The 16492-nt window shown below is 38.3% G+C and overlaps 3 protein-coding genes across 17 annotated transcripts in view; 2 read left to right on the top strand and 1 right to left on the bottom strand.

Moving 5' to 3' along the window:
* Positions 1–364, bottom strand: part of arhgap44b (Rho GTPase activating protein 44b) — a 56511-nt gene extending 56147 nt beyond the window's left edge. For all 12 annotated transcript variants that reach the window (XR_012388273.1, XR_012388270.1, XR_012388271.1 and 9 more), the window contains exon 1: positions 92–364. Coding sequence is in view for 8 of the 12 variants with exons in the window: in XM_073918981.1 (XP_073775082.1) it covers positions 92–144 (53 nt within the window). In the remaining 4 variants the exon portion in view is untranslated. The remainder of the gene's footprint in view (positions 1–91) is intronic.
* Positions 365–3492: 3128 nt separating this feature from the next.
* Positions 3493–9705, top strand: ndufb8 (NADH:ubiquinone oxidoreductase subunit B8). 2 transcript variants are annotated; one of them, NM_200855.1, is given in 5 exon segments: positions 3509–3609; positions 4300–4426; positions 4501–4600; positions 9003–9158; positions 9543–9705. In NM_200855.1, coding segments are annotated over 5 exon segments (567 nt in total). In that variant the 5' UTR covers positions 3509–3518; the 3' UTR covers positions 9636–9705.
* Positions 9706–11731: 2026 nt separating this feature from the next.
* Positions 11732–16492, top strand: part of sec31b (SEC31 homolog B, COPII coat complex component) — a 48792-nt gene continuing 44031 nt past the window's right edge. For all 3 annotated transcript variants that reach the window (XR_012388269.1, XM_001921546.9, XM_068224841.2), the window contains exons 1-3: positions 11732–11798; positions 12227–12314; positions 13930–14053. Coding sequence is in view for 2 of the 3 variants with exons in the window: in XM_001921546.9 (XP_001921581.4) it covers positions 12236–12314; positions 13930–14053 (203 nt within the window). In the remaining variant the exon portion in view is untranslated. The remainder of the gene's footprint in view (positions 11799–12226; positions 12315–13929; positions 14054–16492) is intronic.

The following is a 16492-nucleotide window of genomic DNA, read 5'->3' as shown; positions in this document are numbered from 1 at the left end:
TCGCGGCGTTATTTCTGCTTTACTATAATATTCATCATCATTATCATCGATAGAGAGAGATAAATATAAAGATAAAGGTGTTTTCTCTTACCTGCCCACCGTCTGGTTGGCCAGTTGCCGCATTCGGTTGAATTGCTTCTTCATCTTGCTGCAGTTTGTGCGCGATTCCGGACGGATGAAAAAGCAGCGGACATTCCTCACTCACCGGAGATATTCCGTTCCGTTCCGCATCGTGAACGCCTGCTCTCCGGTGTGCGACCATCACCGACAGCTACCGAACACGGCAGAAATCGGTGTTTGCGCTTCTGCTCGGCGCTCGACACTCGGGATGCTCCGCTGAGCGCAGGTGACGCGAGAGCGCGAGAGCGGGGAATTCTGGGAAATGCAGTTCTACTTTTGCGTGACATTCTGGAAGGGCGTGAGGATGTGTGCTATTGTGTGATATTTAATGCCTTCAAGTAAAATAATTAATATGAGGGAAGACGTTTAAAGCAGATTTACACACTATACAGATAAACAATTATAACAATTGAGCACCTGAATTAAATAAGCTTCACTTGACTTTGATTAAAGATGATTTCAGTGCCCCCTAGAATATATTTTCTTTCACAAATATGATGTATTAATGGATAAATGTAGTATTCATTCTTGTGAATGGATTTTTTTATTTAATGTATACCTTTTGTATTGCTCCTTGTCTCTGTTTTTATTATTATTATTAATTAATTTTAATATTTTATAATTGTTATTATTATTTGAAGGGAACATTTTTATTTATTTAATTTATTTTAATGGTGCCTTGCGATGTTGATTGATCCCTGTTATGTGGTGTACAGTTTTGCAACAATTAATAATAAAATAAAGAAATAATTTTTATCCTAGAAAACAAAAAATTAATTCATTTATTCATTCGTTTTCTTGTCGGCTTAGTCCCTTTATTAATCCGAGGTCGCCACAGCGGAATGAACCGCCAACTTATCCAGCAAGTTTTTACGCAGCGGATGCCCTTCCAGCTGCAACCCATCTCTGGGAAAAATCCACACACACACACACACACACCACGGACAATTTAGCCTACCCAATTCACCTGTACCGCATGTCTTTGGACTGTGGAGGAAACCGGAGCACCCGGAGGAAACATGGAGAACATGCAAACTCCACACAGAAACAGCAACTTACTCAGTCGAGGCTTGAACTCTTGACCTTCTTGCTGTGAGGTGACAGCACTACCTACTGCACCACTGCGTCGTCTACAAAAGTTAAATAATGATATTGGCGACACGGTGGCTTGATGGTTTACACTGTTTCTTCACAGCTAGAAGGTCGCTGGTTCGAGTCCTGGCTGGGTCAGCTGGCATTTCTGTGTGGAGTTTGCATGTTCTCCCCATGTTGGCGTGGATTCAGGTGTTTCCCAGTACTAGGTTGCACACACACACACACACACACACACACACACACACATATATATATATATTGTGTAAACACTAAAAAATATTTTAATAGATTTTATTTTTTATAAATAACACCCATACACTTCCATTCACTACTGAAAATTTAGTTTACCCAGTGCCCCTATACTGCATATCTTTAGATTGTGGGGGAAACCGGAGCACCTGGAGGAAACCCACGTGAACACGGGAGAACATGCAAACTCAAAACTCACACAGAAATGCCAACTGGCCCAGCCAAGGCTTGAACCTGCGACCTACTTGCTGTAAGACAAGAGCGCTACCCAATGCGCCACTGAGCTGCCCTGATTGGCACGGTGGCTCAGTGGTTAGCACTGTGGCCTCACAGCAAGAAGGTCACTGAGTCCTGGCTGGGTCAGTTGGTGTTTCTGTGGAGTTTGCATGTTCTCCCCTTAATGGCGTGGGTATTATATTAACTATAAAATAAATATTTATTTCAACAATACATTCTAAAAAACAATGAGTTGTTTATTTAACCCAGTGGTTAAATATTTGTTGCTTTGTTGGGTTATTTCTAACCTTTATTTGGTTATTTATTTATATCTCAACCAGTTGGGTTAAATATTTGTTGCTTTGTTGGGTTATTTCTAACCTTTATTTGGTTATTTTTTAATATCTCAACCAGTTGGGTTAAATATTTGTTGCTTTGTTGGGTTGTTCTTAACCTTTGTCAGGTTATTTATTAATATCTCAACCAGTTGGGTTAAATATTTATTGCTTTGTTGGGTTATTTCTAACCTTTATTTGGTTATTTTTTAATATCTCAACCAGTTGGGTTAAATATTTGTTGCTTTGTTGGGTTATTTTTAACCTTTGTCAGGTTATTTATTAATATCTCAACCAGTTGGGTTAAATATTTGTTGCTTTGTTGGGTTGTTTTTAACCTTTGTCAGGTTATTTATTAATATCTCAACCAGTTGGGTTAAATATTTATTGCTTTGTTGGGTTATTTTAACCTTTATTTGGTTATTTATTAATATCTCAAACCAGTTGGGTTAAATATTTGAACTTCAACAGTCAACTGATTTAACTGACACAGAACAGCTGTATTTATGCATGCTAATGTTGTTTTTGCGTTTTAAAGTTTGTTTAAGGTCTAACGCAATAATGTTTTTTTTTTTTTTTTATCAAATGTCATTTTCCAAATGAGTTTTTTTATATCCGTTTCACCATCCAAGACCATCTTTTAGAAGCATTTAGATGTGGTTAAACTGTATTGTACACTATGGACACTGAGTGAAGCCGGCTGCAGCTGCTGGACGGCCTCTACAGCACACAGAGCTCCATATTCTGCTCCATCAACACAGGACTTTCTGCTTGCTCAGTTTATAACGGTCTGCGCTTAGCTTTGTTTCTTCATTGTTTGTGATTCTTGATATATTTTAACAAAAGTGTCTGGAATTTAAAATGTAATGTAAATTATGTATTTTCAATATTTTTGTAAACTCTATGTTATTTATTTACACAGTCATAATTATAAAATTAATAGTACCATTAGTAATAGTAGCAACACTAATACCAGAATTGAAAAAATAACATATAATCAAAATAACCCAATGCATTAGGTTAAAATAATCCATAGTTGGGAAGGTGCTGTAATAACCTATAGTTGGGTTACATCTTGGGGTATTTTTAACCCAACGATTTTAACAGAGTATCGCCATCGTGTGGAATAAGTCAAGTAGTGTAGCTCTTAAAGAAGATCAAGATTCAGATGTCAGATAAAGAAATACACATTTTATGCTAAATAAATGAACAAACAAGCAAATGCTTATGTATAACACATTATACATATATATTAAATCTTCATATTGTATATAACAACAACAATATTACCGTGTTTCGTTTAATAATAATATTAATGATTTTAAATTCTCAATAATGCCGTGTTTAATGCAATAAAAGCAATAAATGTGTGTTTTTTGTAATAGTTTGAGTCACATCAGGCGTGTTCTACTTTATTTGCAGTATATGGGCGTGTCTCTCCACTGCTCCCAATAGCAGCCGCGCAATACGCGCATGTGCACTTGGAGGTGTCAGTGAGCCAAGATGGCGGCGTTCAGAGCGGGTCTCCTGACCCCAGCTCTAACTAAAGGAAAATCTTCTTCAATCTCTGCTATTATCCGCGGAGCGAGAGCAGGTGCTGTTTCATGCATGTCTTTCTCACTTATACGTTAAATACGGGCTATATATACAGTGTTATGCAGGATAAAACGAACGATAACCTTCACGTCAAGGCCAGTGAGCTAACACGCTAAACTAGCCCACTGTCGGTTTAAGCAGTGTGTAAACAAATGTAATTAGCGCTTAACTGCGAGCAGTTATTACTGTTTTCTTGTAAGAAATTGCTTTTTGTTACAGTCGCATTATTAAAGGTGTGCAGTTTTCTATTAAACCTGTCACGATCATGAATCCTATGCCGAAGATTAATTATCTAACACTTAATTACAATGATTAATTCTGTGAAACCCATTAGTGTTTATTATAGTTTATTTACACTTAGTTTTGAACGAGCTCGTTAATTCCTCTAATTCTGTAAGAATAATTTAATAATATATAATGTATATAGAGAAAGAAGTGTTTTTTCTTTCAGTCTCATTTAAATCAAGCAGAACTTTGTCCTTTGTTCCTATATGTGTATGAAACTTTAAGGAATAGCTTTATATTTTTTTATTGCTTAATTACGACAACATGATTCATTTATGACTGTGACAGGCTTAATTTCTTTGTATTCATGGTTGTATTCTATAGGAATCATGTGTAATCTGGTATTTGTGTGTTTGTTATAATAATAATAATAATAATAATGTGTGTGTGTGTTTTGTTGCAGCTTCTGGTTCTTCTAAGGACAGTCTGCCCGGTCCGTACCCCAAAACCGCAGAGGAGAAAGCAGCAGCGGCCAAGAAATACAACATGAGGCCTGAGGATTATCAGCCCTATCCTGATGATGGCTGGGGGTGAGTTATGATTATGCATAAAGTGTTTCCAGAAAGCTGAACGTGTGCTGATTTCTTTAACCATTGTGCTGCAGGAGTGGCGATTACCCCATGCTGCCCAGCCGATCACAGCACGAGAGAGACCCTTATTATCAGTGGGACCATCCAGATCTCAGGAGAAACTGGGGAGAACCGGTGAGTGCAGTTTAATAGATCAGTTCAGACTCTTTATTTATCCTATTGGGGAGTTCATGGTGCATACAAGTAACTTATATAAAAATATATGCATGAATTGAATGAATTACTCAACCTCCTGTTAATTTTAAATTCTTTAATATTTTTTCCCCAATTTCTGTTTAACAGATTTATTTCAACACATTTTTATATATAAATGTCTAATTTCTAATAGCTGATTTATTTTGTCTTTGTCATGATGACAGCACATAATATAAGACTAGATATTCTTCAAGACACTAGTGTTCAGCTTACAGTGACATGTAAAGGCTTCACTAGGGTAATTAGGGTAAAGTTAGGGTAATTAGGCAAGTCATTGCAGGGCTCAACAATAAGGACTGCCCGGTTGCCCAGGGCCAGAGTGAGAGACGATTGGGACAGTAGAAAGGATCATTACTGGCCCGATTGGAACAGTGCTGACTTGTCACTAACATTTAATTTGTCTGCGACTATTTGTCAATTGCGTGCATTTTAAGTTTGTGCTTTTAAGTCTTTAAACACTACCTTCTCTGTGATGTTGTAAACACCATTTTGCTTTCTGGTTCCTCTTCTTTGATTTGATGTTTTGAGCATGCTATTTTTTTCAGCAACCTGGTATCAACCAGTACAGCGAACAATCAAACAGCAACATGGCAGCAACATCAAATTATAAGGCTAAAAGAAAATGTCTGTTTCTAACGTCTTGGAAGCAGACATTTACGTGTGAACAACGTAACAAAAAAAATTAAGTGATGTTTTGCAAAGTTTGCTGTCAGTTTGACAAGTCACCCACCTTTTGTTAAGTAATTTCGAACCGCAATAAAATACCTCCACATTTTCTATACTGCTCTTTTTGTTTGCAAAACACTTTTATTAACAATTTTTTAAGTATTGAAATTCTAGATTCGCAGACACATATTTATTATCATCAAATACATCATATTTATTTTTGACACATTATGTAAAATATGCGGCTAAAACATAGCTATTAATTTCCTCTTTTTTTTGGTGGAGTCAGTGAAAATTTTGGCAGGGCAAGTAAAAATCTGAAACACTTGCCCGATCGGACCAGTAGAAAAAATCCTTAGTGTTGAACTCTGCATTGTATAACAGTGGTTTGTTCTAGAGACAATCCAACACTAAAAATGCTGAAGGGGTGAATAATATTGACCTTAACATGACTTTAAAACAATAAAAAACTGCGTTTATTCTAGCCGAAGTAAAACTAATAAGACTTTCTCCAGAAGAACAAACATTATTACACATATACAATACACACATATTCAGGTTTAATCCTGTCATTTCATGATTTGATCCCTAATAAATCATAATTTATTTAGGAATAGCTGATGTTAAAATATCCATATATCAGCGTTTTTTCCACTCGTTTATATACTAGTAATTATAAAATGCATTTTATTGCTTTGTACTGTAACATGCAATAAAAGTAGTTGAATCTAATCTAACTCAAAATGCAAACAATCACAATATGCATGCAAATCAGTTATTGAAATTGGTGGCTTGGGACCCAAAGAATTTTAATTTGATAAAACTCGTTCATTTTCTTTTCGACTTAGTCCCTTTATTAATCTCGGGTCTACACAGTGGAATGAACTGCCAACTTATCCAGCATATGTTTTACACAGTGGATGCCCTTCCAGCTGCAACCCATCATTGGGAAACTCCCAATGAACAATCTCTAATCACTGATTTATTTTCTCTTTGTCATGATGACAGTAAATAATATTAGACTAGATATTCTTCAAAACACTTCTATACAGCTTAAAGAGACATTTAAAGGCTTCACTAGGGTAATTAGGCAAGCAAACAGTGGTTTGTTTTGTAGACTCTGGGGAAAAAATAGCTTAAAGGGGCTAATAATATTGACCTTAAAATGGGGTTTAAAAATTAATAACTGCTTTTATTCTAGCCCAAATAAAACAAATAAGACTTTCTCCAGAAGAAAAAATATTATCAGACATACTGTGAACATTTCCTGAATCTGTTCAACATCATTTGGGAAATATTTAAAATAGAAAAAAAAATTCAAAGGAGGCGAATAATTCTGACTTCAACTGTATCAACAACTGCAATATGTTCTTGATATACAGAGATTTAGTTTAACGTGCTATGAACAAAACATTCTCGCCAGCATATTTGCTTGAGCATGTAACTTATGACATTTCCTATACTAATTCTTCTAACACTAATATAACTCCAGAGATGGATGCTTGCATTTAGGGAGTAATGTAGTGAGTGTGGACGTTCTTCAAATGAACATTGTTTCCAGTGACATGATCATTATGCACTAGCGGTATGTTACAAATGTTACAAAATAATAGAACAGTGAAGCAAATTTGACTTTTTCCAAATAATATATTTTCAGTTACTATAAACAACACCACTTACAATGAACAAATAAAAAATAAGAAAATAATAAATAATGTGTCAAAGTCCAAATAAAGTCCAAATAAACATGGTGCAAATCCTCAGTAAAAAAATAGATATAAATATTTACTATACTATAAATAGTTACATAACGAAACTAGATTCAATATGGAACATCCTTAGGTTTTATGTGCCAGCATGGATATGGTTGTCTGTGGATATGGATTTGGATATGGTTGTCTGCAATGTTTCTTTGTCAAATCAGCGTTGTCAAATTTTGATGACGTAACTGCACTGATTCCGGAGCCTCTGAGTCCGCAAATGTTATGTGATACAGCACTGGAAAGCTAAGACTCAGATCAGCGGATCAAAAGTTATTAAACATTTAAGAGCTATACTTATTTTTAGCCGCGGGCGGCTGTCTCGGTCTTTAAGGGTTAAAACCGTTGATATGCAATTGTTCATGGTATGATAATCGTGCACGTTCAAATCGTGGTAAACCGTCATACCGGTATATTGTGACAACCCTATTATGCACATTAGTTTACATCAGGTTTTTGCTTTCTGCATTCACACACGAGCTGTCAGTGCACATGTGCATTCAGTATTGTGTTCGCTGAGCTGCTTTGCATGACTGTGCACATTCCAGGTTTTGACATGCACACATTTCCATGCTGCTTTTCAGTTCAATTGCATGCCTTCGAAAGCAGAGCAAACCAGCAGCATATAAGGTTTAAAGCAGCATGCGGTTTTCCTACATGCTAAAATGGCAAATTATTTTCTTCCTGTTCACAAGGAATTGTCTTTCAGTTGCTTTAATTCTCCGTGGAATGATCAGTTCACACACAGACAGCCTCTGTGGGCAAAAGCATCCCAGGGATGGACTCAAGCGCTTTTAAAGCCAATGTTTTAGATCAGATTTAATCTACAGCTCCTAAACGACCAGTATACATCACACACAGCTCTAATAGCCCGATGATTATAATGCATTTGATCTATACTTCAGCAAAACTTTAATCAATTATACTGCGTATAAATTAATATATAACTGTCTGTCAGTCATTAATATATGATAATCAACAGCAAATGTGAATTGAGTTCTGACTGAAAATAACATCAGCGATCGCCTACAGCCAATGAGAGAGCAGCATTCACTTGTGTGTGCGTGTGTGTGTATACCTGCTGCAGGCCAGCGGGAGGCTGGGGGAGAAGTTAAAAGCACTCTTTTTCGGTATATTTGGACCCACGAAATGGAGGAAAAACTAGTGGAGGTGTGACAGGACTCAGGAGCAACCGTGTCTGTTTGACGTTTCATACAGAAAGACATTAGTTTATTATCAACGTTGAGGAGAAATGGCTAATTCCCTTTAAACCCAGGTGAGCAGACATGTACATGTTCTACCCCATTAAAGGCGTCTTTCTCATTATGTAGTTAAGAACAAAAGATATACGACGTGTTTTTGGCTGTGAGACGTAGTTTGGACGAAGTTGACGGCGATTCTTCCTATAGTAAAGTCATGCAATGTGAAAGTCCATGTCGCCGATCCATCTTGCAGTGTAAACAAAGCAGCGATGAAACGCCAGCGCAGATAGTCAAGCAGTGTGAACACATCTGAGACACGACTACTTTGAAAATCATGCAGTCTGAACTCGGCATTACACACTTATATTTATTTAAAGGGGCAGAAAAACCTAATTGAGACTTTCTGTAGGAATATTTTGATGATAAAACATACTTTAATAGTATGTGTTTTACTAAATTATATTAGATAATGCTTTTTAGGAGATATTTATATTAAAAATGTGCTTTCTGGAGGAATTTTAAGAGAATAATTATCATTAATCAAACTAAAAGATTGAATGTGACTCCTCAGTGTTGTTATTTGTTCGTCTTTTGTATAATTAAAATAAAGAAACGACATGACTGCATGGTTTATGTTGCTCTTGTGTGAATGCATCAGTCATTGTTTTGCTGTGTTTGTTGTTTGTGTTGTAGATGCATTATCACTTCGACATGTACATCAGGAACCGGGTGGACACGTCTCCCACACCCCTGGACTGGCGCACCATGAGACTGTGGCTGTTTGGGTTTCTGGGTCTCACCATGTTCATGTTTGGGATGGGGGAGGTTTTACCCTCCTACCAACCCGTGGTGAGTAGTGTGCTGCGTAATAGCCAAAATGCTTAGTTTACAATCATGCTTATGACGGATTTATGATGAGATTTGTTGTGTTGGTAATCTCAAGTTGTCATGATTAAGACAAGGACAGTTTGTGGTGTATTTGTTGTCATAAACACTTTTAAATGTCCTGACTGAGCAAATCAAACTTAATAACAGGTGTTATAAGCATGCATTAAATCCCATTCATGTGTCATGTCATGATTATAAAGGTTTAATGATAGTCTTATGAACACCCTATAAGGTAAAGCGTTATTAATTGCTGCATCAACAACACTCGGTTCTGTGTTATCCACAAGCGTTCTGAATGTGGTGTTATTCTTTAGGAATTAATGTGTTTTGATTTGTTTTTTCCAGGCAGCCAAACAGTATCCCTACAACAACCTGTATCTGGAGAGAGGAGGAGATCCAGAGAAAGAGCCTGAGCCTGTCAAAAACTACGAGATCTAATGCTGCAAACCTCGCTCTTCTATAACTTGTGTATATTTCTGTCTCTCTAATAAATCACATTTGATTGTCACCTCTTGAGTTTGTCATTTATTTATTTCACTTTTGTTTTATTAAAATGAGATGACAGAATGTCATTCGTTCATTTTCCTTTTGCTTAGTCGTTTATTCATCAGGAGTCGCCACAGTGGAGTGAACCGCCAACTATTCCTGCATATGTTTTACACAGCGGATGCTCTTCCAGCTGCAACCCAGTACTGGGAAACACCCATACACACTGATTCACACACACTTTAGTTAATCAGTTCCCCTATAGTGCATGTGTTTGGACTGTGGGGGGAAACCAGAGGAAACCCACGCCAACATGGGGGAGAACATGCAAACTCCACACAGAAACACCAACTGACCCAGCCGGGACTCGAACCAGTGACCTTCATGCTGTGACACCGTGTTGGCCGCTGTCAGAATTTTTTTTTTAATTTAACACTGCTCAGATATGATTTTATAAAAATGTTCAGTCATTTGTTTTGTAACTTTTAGTTTTTAAATGTGTATGTTAAAGGTGTACGCACACACACACACACACACACACACGTTAAGTTCAACAATGAAACTTACAAATGTTTTATTGATATAAAATTTAAAAAAAAACAATAAAAAATAGTAAAACTGACAAATAAATAAAACTATTAAAATTTTAACTAAAATAAATATTAAATTTATTTATTTATAATTTTTAAACAGGAAAAGATTAAAAGATAATCGGGCCTGACTCAGCATGAATGCTGTTTTTCAGCAGGCTCCTGCTGTGCAGAACATAAAAACAGACAGACGTCTCATCCATCAACACAGTACAAACAATCACCAAACATATAAAATAGAGAAAAGCAGGCTACTATCTCAGTGGCTACAGCGATAGGTGACCATCAGATGACGAGCATGGGATTTTTAAAGTCTCAGTGTTGGTATTGTTTTGAGATGTTGAGGGATCTCATTCCAGGCTCTTGTGAAAACATAAAAGAAAGATCTCTGTCCATAACAGTGTTTAAAAGCCGGTACTGGCAAACATCCATTTGTTGCAGATCTGGTGGAACGATCAGTCCTTGTGTTGAGTTTTGGTACCAATGCACAAAGGGCTGCTGAGGTGGAGCTATTCAAAACTTGATAGTACAGGTTGATACCTGTGTTCTTGATGTAGTTTTGAAATGTTAAAGCTTTAGAAAGTGATAAAGCAAAACAGTGATGTGTCTATCCAGAAAGTCTGTTGTGGATCTTATAGGCCCGATTGTACAGTCTAGCTATTGGCTCCAAGATATCGTTTGTTGTGAGAGACCGAATAGGCAGACAGTAAGACAAGGTAGACAAGATTATGGCATGCAGATAAGTTTCTGAAACAGAAAAAGACAAATTTGTCCTAATTTTGCCATAAACAAACAGCTTTTGTTTCAGCTTTTTATAAACATTTTGAACATGGTTACAATCAGTGAGGTGAGAGTCCAGACTGATTCCCAAATATTGATATGTGGATACAATGGAAAGTTTTTGCTTTGAGAAAGTTAATCATTTGTTTATGATTAAAACACATTTTACTGATATTATGTTAATCAGTATGGGTGTATGTCAATTATGTTTGGCTTTGATAAAATAGGACTTGGGGATAAAATATTTAAAATCTTATAGAAAATGTAGTATTTATTCAGCAAATTTACCATTAATCCAAAGTTGAGAGCGTTTAGCAAACTTTCAAAGCCATATTTCTCTCAAAAATGAACATTCACTTACTATTTACACACCCTTAAGTGGTTCCAAGCCTTTAGAAGTTCTGTTAAACGCAAAATAAGAAAGTATAAAGCCACGATCATCGACTTCCATAGTAGGAAAAACAAATACTATGGAAATCCACAGTGCAGAGATTCAACATTTTTCAAAATATATGATTTTGTGTACAACAGTAGGCATAAAAAGGAGAGTGGTAACAGATTTTTAAGTATCTGGTCATTATTATGTCTAAAAAAAAATTTAAATCATTATCGCGTGAATTCTGGCCATCGCCGGTTTCCGTACTGCACTACAATTCCGCCGTGGACTACATTCCCCATGAGTGACGCGAGGAGCGCCGCCGAACTCTCCTCAACACACAGACGAGACTAGCAGTCACACAACCCCGTAAGTGTACATTTCACACTTTAATTCTTGTTTTTAATGATAAACACGATGTTATAATGTTTTATTGTTTGTGCTACTGTTCTCTTCTCCGTGTGTTGGTGTGTTTTTGAAGCGCAGACAGTGAGCAGCAGGTTAATGCTAACGCTAACAGCAGCTGATGAGGAATAAACAAACTCGATTATCAATATACACTTAAGCTCTATATGAACTGCACGCTGTTTATTACACACTCAGTTCATTAGGATTATTATTTACTATTAAGAATACAGATTGTTGCAGTCTGGGTGACATTACAGGGTGTGTTTCAGTTCATTTTCTGTGACGGGATTGTGCTAATACAGTCACCTGGTAAAGTAATGATTCAGGTAATTTGATTTGAAGTGTGCAGTGAGTGTTGACAGCTCCGTGTGCTGCTCTTCTGTCTTCAGGTGAGGAAGATGAGGGTGAAGGAGATCCTCAGGACGGCCACACAGGCGTGGAGTCCTGCCAGACAACACCCGGCCTACCTGGCCTTAGGTAAGAGTGTGTGTGTGTGTGTGTGTGTGTGTGTGTGTGTGTGTGTATATGATTGTATGTGTGTGTAACACCCAACCTACCCGCCTTAGGTGTATGTTTAAGTGTAACACTTGGCCTACCTGGCCTTAGGGAAGAGCGTGTGTGTGTGTGTGTGTGTGTGTGTGTGTGTGTGTGTGTGTGTGTGTGTGTGTGTGTGTGAGTGAGAGAGAGAGATTGTATGTGTGTGTAAGTTAAGAGTGTGTGTGTGTGTGTGTGTGTGATAGTATGTATGTGTGTGTAAGTTAAGAGAGAGAGTGTGTATGTATGTATGTATGTATGTATGATTGTATGATTGTATGTGTGTGTAACACCCAACCTACCTGTCTTAGGTGTGTGTGCAAGTGTAACACTTGGCCTACCTGGCCTTAGGTAAGAGAGAGTGTGTGTGTGTGTGTGTGTGTGTGTGATTGTATGTGTGTGTAAGTTAAGAGAGAGTGTGTGTGTGTGTGTATGTATGTATGTATGTATGTATGATTGTATGTGTGTGTAAGACCCAACCTACCTGCCTTAGGTGTGTGTGATTGTATGTGTGTGTAAGTTGAGAGAGAGAGAGAGAGAGTGTGTGTGTGTGTATGATTGTATGTGTGTGTAACACCCAACCTACCTGCCTTAGGTGTGTGTGTAAATGTAACACTTGGCCTACCTGGCCTTAGGTAAGAGAGCGTGTGTGTGTGTGTGTGTGTGTGTGTGTGATTGTATGTGTGTGTAAGTTAAGAGAGAGAGTGTGTGTGTGTATGTATGTATGTATGATTGTATGTGTGTGTAAAACCCAACCTACCTGCCTTAGGTGTGTGTGATTGTATGTGTGTGTAAGTTGAGAGAGAGAGAGAGAGAGAGAGAGAGAGAGAGTGTGTGTGTGTGTGTGTGTGTGTGTGTGTGTATGTATGTATGTATGTGTGTATGATTGTATGTGTGTGTAACACCCAACCTACCTGCCTTAGGTGTGTGTGTAAATGTAACACTCGGCCTACCTGGCCTTAGGTAAGAGAGTGTGTGTGTGTGTGTGTGTGTGTGTGTGCGTGTCCATGTGCATGTGTGCGTGTGCGCGCGCGTGTGTGCGCGCGTGTGTGCGCGTGTGTGTGTGTGCGCGCGTGTGTGTGCGCGCGTGTGTGTGTGCGCGTATGTGTGTGCGCGTGTGTGTGCGCGTGTGTGTGTGTGTGCGCGCGTGTGTGTAAGTTAAGAAAGAAAGAGAGTGTGTGTGTGTGTGTGTGTGTGTGTGTGTGTGTGCGTGCGTGCGTGCGTGCGCGTGCGTGTGTGTGTGTGTGATTGTATGTGTGTGTAAGTTAAGAAAGAGAGAGAGTGTGTGTGTGTGTGTGATTGTATGTGTGTGTAAGTTAAGAGTGTGTGTGTATGTGTGTGTATGTATGATTGTATGTCTCCTTTCACTGGCAGAGCTGTAATTAAAACAAAATGCTATTGGCTGTCATTTAAAAGGGGAGGGGCTACATTGTGTCCCGCCCTCTTTTCATGAGTTAGTTGAGATTACGCCAAACATCAAATAATAAGATGCTCATTTCAAAGCACTTGACTTTGACTGTGGAAAAGGCTGATAATCTTCTCCATGTGGTGTCTGCAGGCACCGCAGCGCAGCAGTTAGACGCCTCCTTTAACACCAGCTCTGCCCTGGAGATCTTCGATATGGATTTTTCAGATACGTCAATGGACATGAAGCTCAGAGGAACTCTGGCCACCTCCAACAGGTCCATCACCACGCCATACACTACACACAAAACACACTCCTCTGCTAATTTTAATAACTTACACTCACCGGCCACTTTATTAGGTACACCTGTCCAACTGCTCGTTAATGCAAATTTCTAATCAGCCAATCAGATGGCAGCAACTTAATGCATTTAGGCATGTAGACATCAGGTGAAGGCGGCAGTTCTGTGGGCGCAAATGACTTGTTGATGAGGCCAGAGGTCAGAGGAGAATGGCCAGACTGGTTCCAGCTGATAGAAAGGCAACAGTAACTCAAATAAGCACTCGCTACAACCGAGCTCTGCAGAAGAGCATCTCTGAACACACAACACGGCCAACCTTGAGGCGGATGGGCTACAGCAGCAGAAGAGCACACCGGGTGCCGCTCCTGTCAGCTAAGAACAGGAAACTGAGGCTACAATTCACACAGACTCACCAAAACTGGACAATAGAAGATTGGAGAAACGTTGCTGCTCTGATGAGTCTCCATTTCTGCTGACACATTCGGATGCTCGGCTCACAATTTGGCCTCAACAACATGAAAGCATGGATCATCCTGCCTTGTATCAGCGGTTCAGGCTGGTGGTGGTGGTGTAATGGTGTGGGGGAGATTTTCTTTGGGTCCATTAGTACCAATTGAGCCAATTGGGTCCATTAGTACCAATTGAGCATCAACGCCACAGCCTACCTGAGTATTGCTGCTGACCATGTCCATCCCTTTATGAGCACAGTGTCTCCATCTTCTGATGGCTACTTCCAGCAGGATAACGCAGCATGTCATAAAGCTCAATCATCTCAGACTGGTGAACATGACAATGAGTTCACTGTACTCAAATGGCCTCCACAGTCACCAGAGCTCAATCCAATAGAGCAGCTTTGGGATGTGGTGGAACGGGAGATTGGCATCATGGATGTGCAGCCAACAAATCTGCAGCAACTGTGTGATGCTATCATGACAATATGGGGCAAAATCTCTGAGGAATATTTCCAGTAGCTTGTTGAATCTACAACACCAAGGATTAAAGCAGTTCTGAAGGTGAAAGGGGAACAACACGGTACTAGTAGGTTGTACCTAATAAAGTGGCCAGTGAATGTATAGGTATCACAGAAATATAAATTATTGCAATGTCAGATTTTTCTTAATATTGTACAGCCCTACTGTATTTCATTGACGAACACACAAAAACCAGAACTAAACAAAAGTGTTGGTTGTGTCTGTACACCGCATGGACCTGTTTTTAAAAGTCTGCATGTTTAAGATGTTAACAAATGCCTAATTTTTTCCTTTTGTAACAAAAGCAGTTGTGTGTAGCTGTCTGTGACTTATGCACAGGCAAACACACCTTAAATGGTCTTCAAAAAACTAGTTGATCTACTAATCTGCAGGGTTTCAGGTATATACGTACATTACTGCTGTCTCTCCATAATGAATCATAGGAAAAGCCTTTGCCATATTTTACACTTGCATATAGACGTATTTTGATGATTGATATATACACAGGGTTCAGCGATGAGGATTTGTTTCTACTGGCCCGATTGGGCCAGAGGTTCAGATTTTTACTTGCCCTGCCATTATTTTCACACACACAAAAAAAAGTTAAGTTAAAAGCCATTTCTTAGCCACATGTTTTTAATATTGTGTCAAAAATGTGTTTTAAATCTAGAATTTAAATATTTTAAAATGCTAATAAATGTATAATGAGCAAATGGTTGCAATGTACCCATGTAAATGTCTAATATAATTAATTTCGCTGTACTGGTTTTTACCAGGTTACAAAGAAACGACATGCTCACAACATCCAATCAGATAGAAGGAACCGGAGAGTAATATAGTGTTTACAACATCACTGACAAGGGAGCATTCAAAGGCTTAAAAGCACAAACTGTTTCTCCATTCTAAGACTGTATTCATATGCAATTGACAAATAGTCGCAGACAAATTGAACTTTTGTGACTAGGCACCTCGAATTGGGCCAGTAACAATCCTGCCTACTGTGCTGAGCGCCTCGCATGCTGGCCCCAGGCCACCGGGCAGTCCTTATTGTTGAGCTCTGATATATATATATATATATATATAGTTGAAGTCAGAATTATTCGCCCTCTTTGAATTTTCCTTTCTTTTCTTTTTTATATTTCCCAAATGATGTTTAACAGAGCAAGGACATTTTCACAGTATGTCTGACAATGTTTTTTCTTCTGGAGAAAGTCTTATTTGTTTTATTTTGGCTTGAAAATAAACACCATTTTAGAGACACAATTATTAGCCCCTTTAAGCTATTTTTTTTCCCCCGATAGTCTACAAAACAAACCACTGTTATACAATGACTTGCCTAATTACCCTAACCTGCCTAGTTAACCTAATTACCCTAGTGAAGCCTTTAAATGTCACTTTAAGCTGTATATTAGTGTCTTGAAGAATATCTAGTCTAATAATATTT

The sequence above is a fragment of the Danio rerio genome, chromosome 12, assembly GCF_049306965.1.
Source record: "Danio rerio strain Tuebingen ecotype United States chromosome 12, GRCz12tu, whole genome shotgun sequence".
Lineage (NCBI taxonomy): Eukaryota > Metazoa > Chordata > Actinopteri > Cypriniformes > Danionidae > Danio > Danio rerio.
The sequence above is the reverse complement of the archived record's forward strand: the minus strand, read 5'-3'. Positions and strand labels throughout refer to the sequence as shown.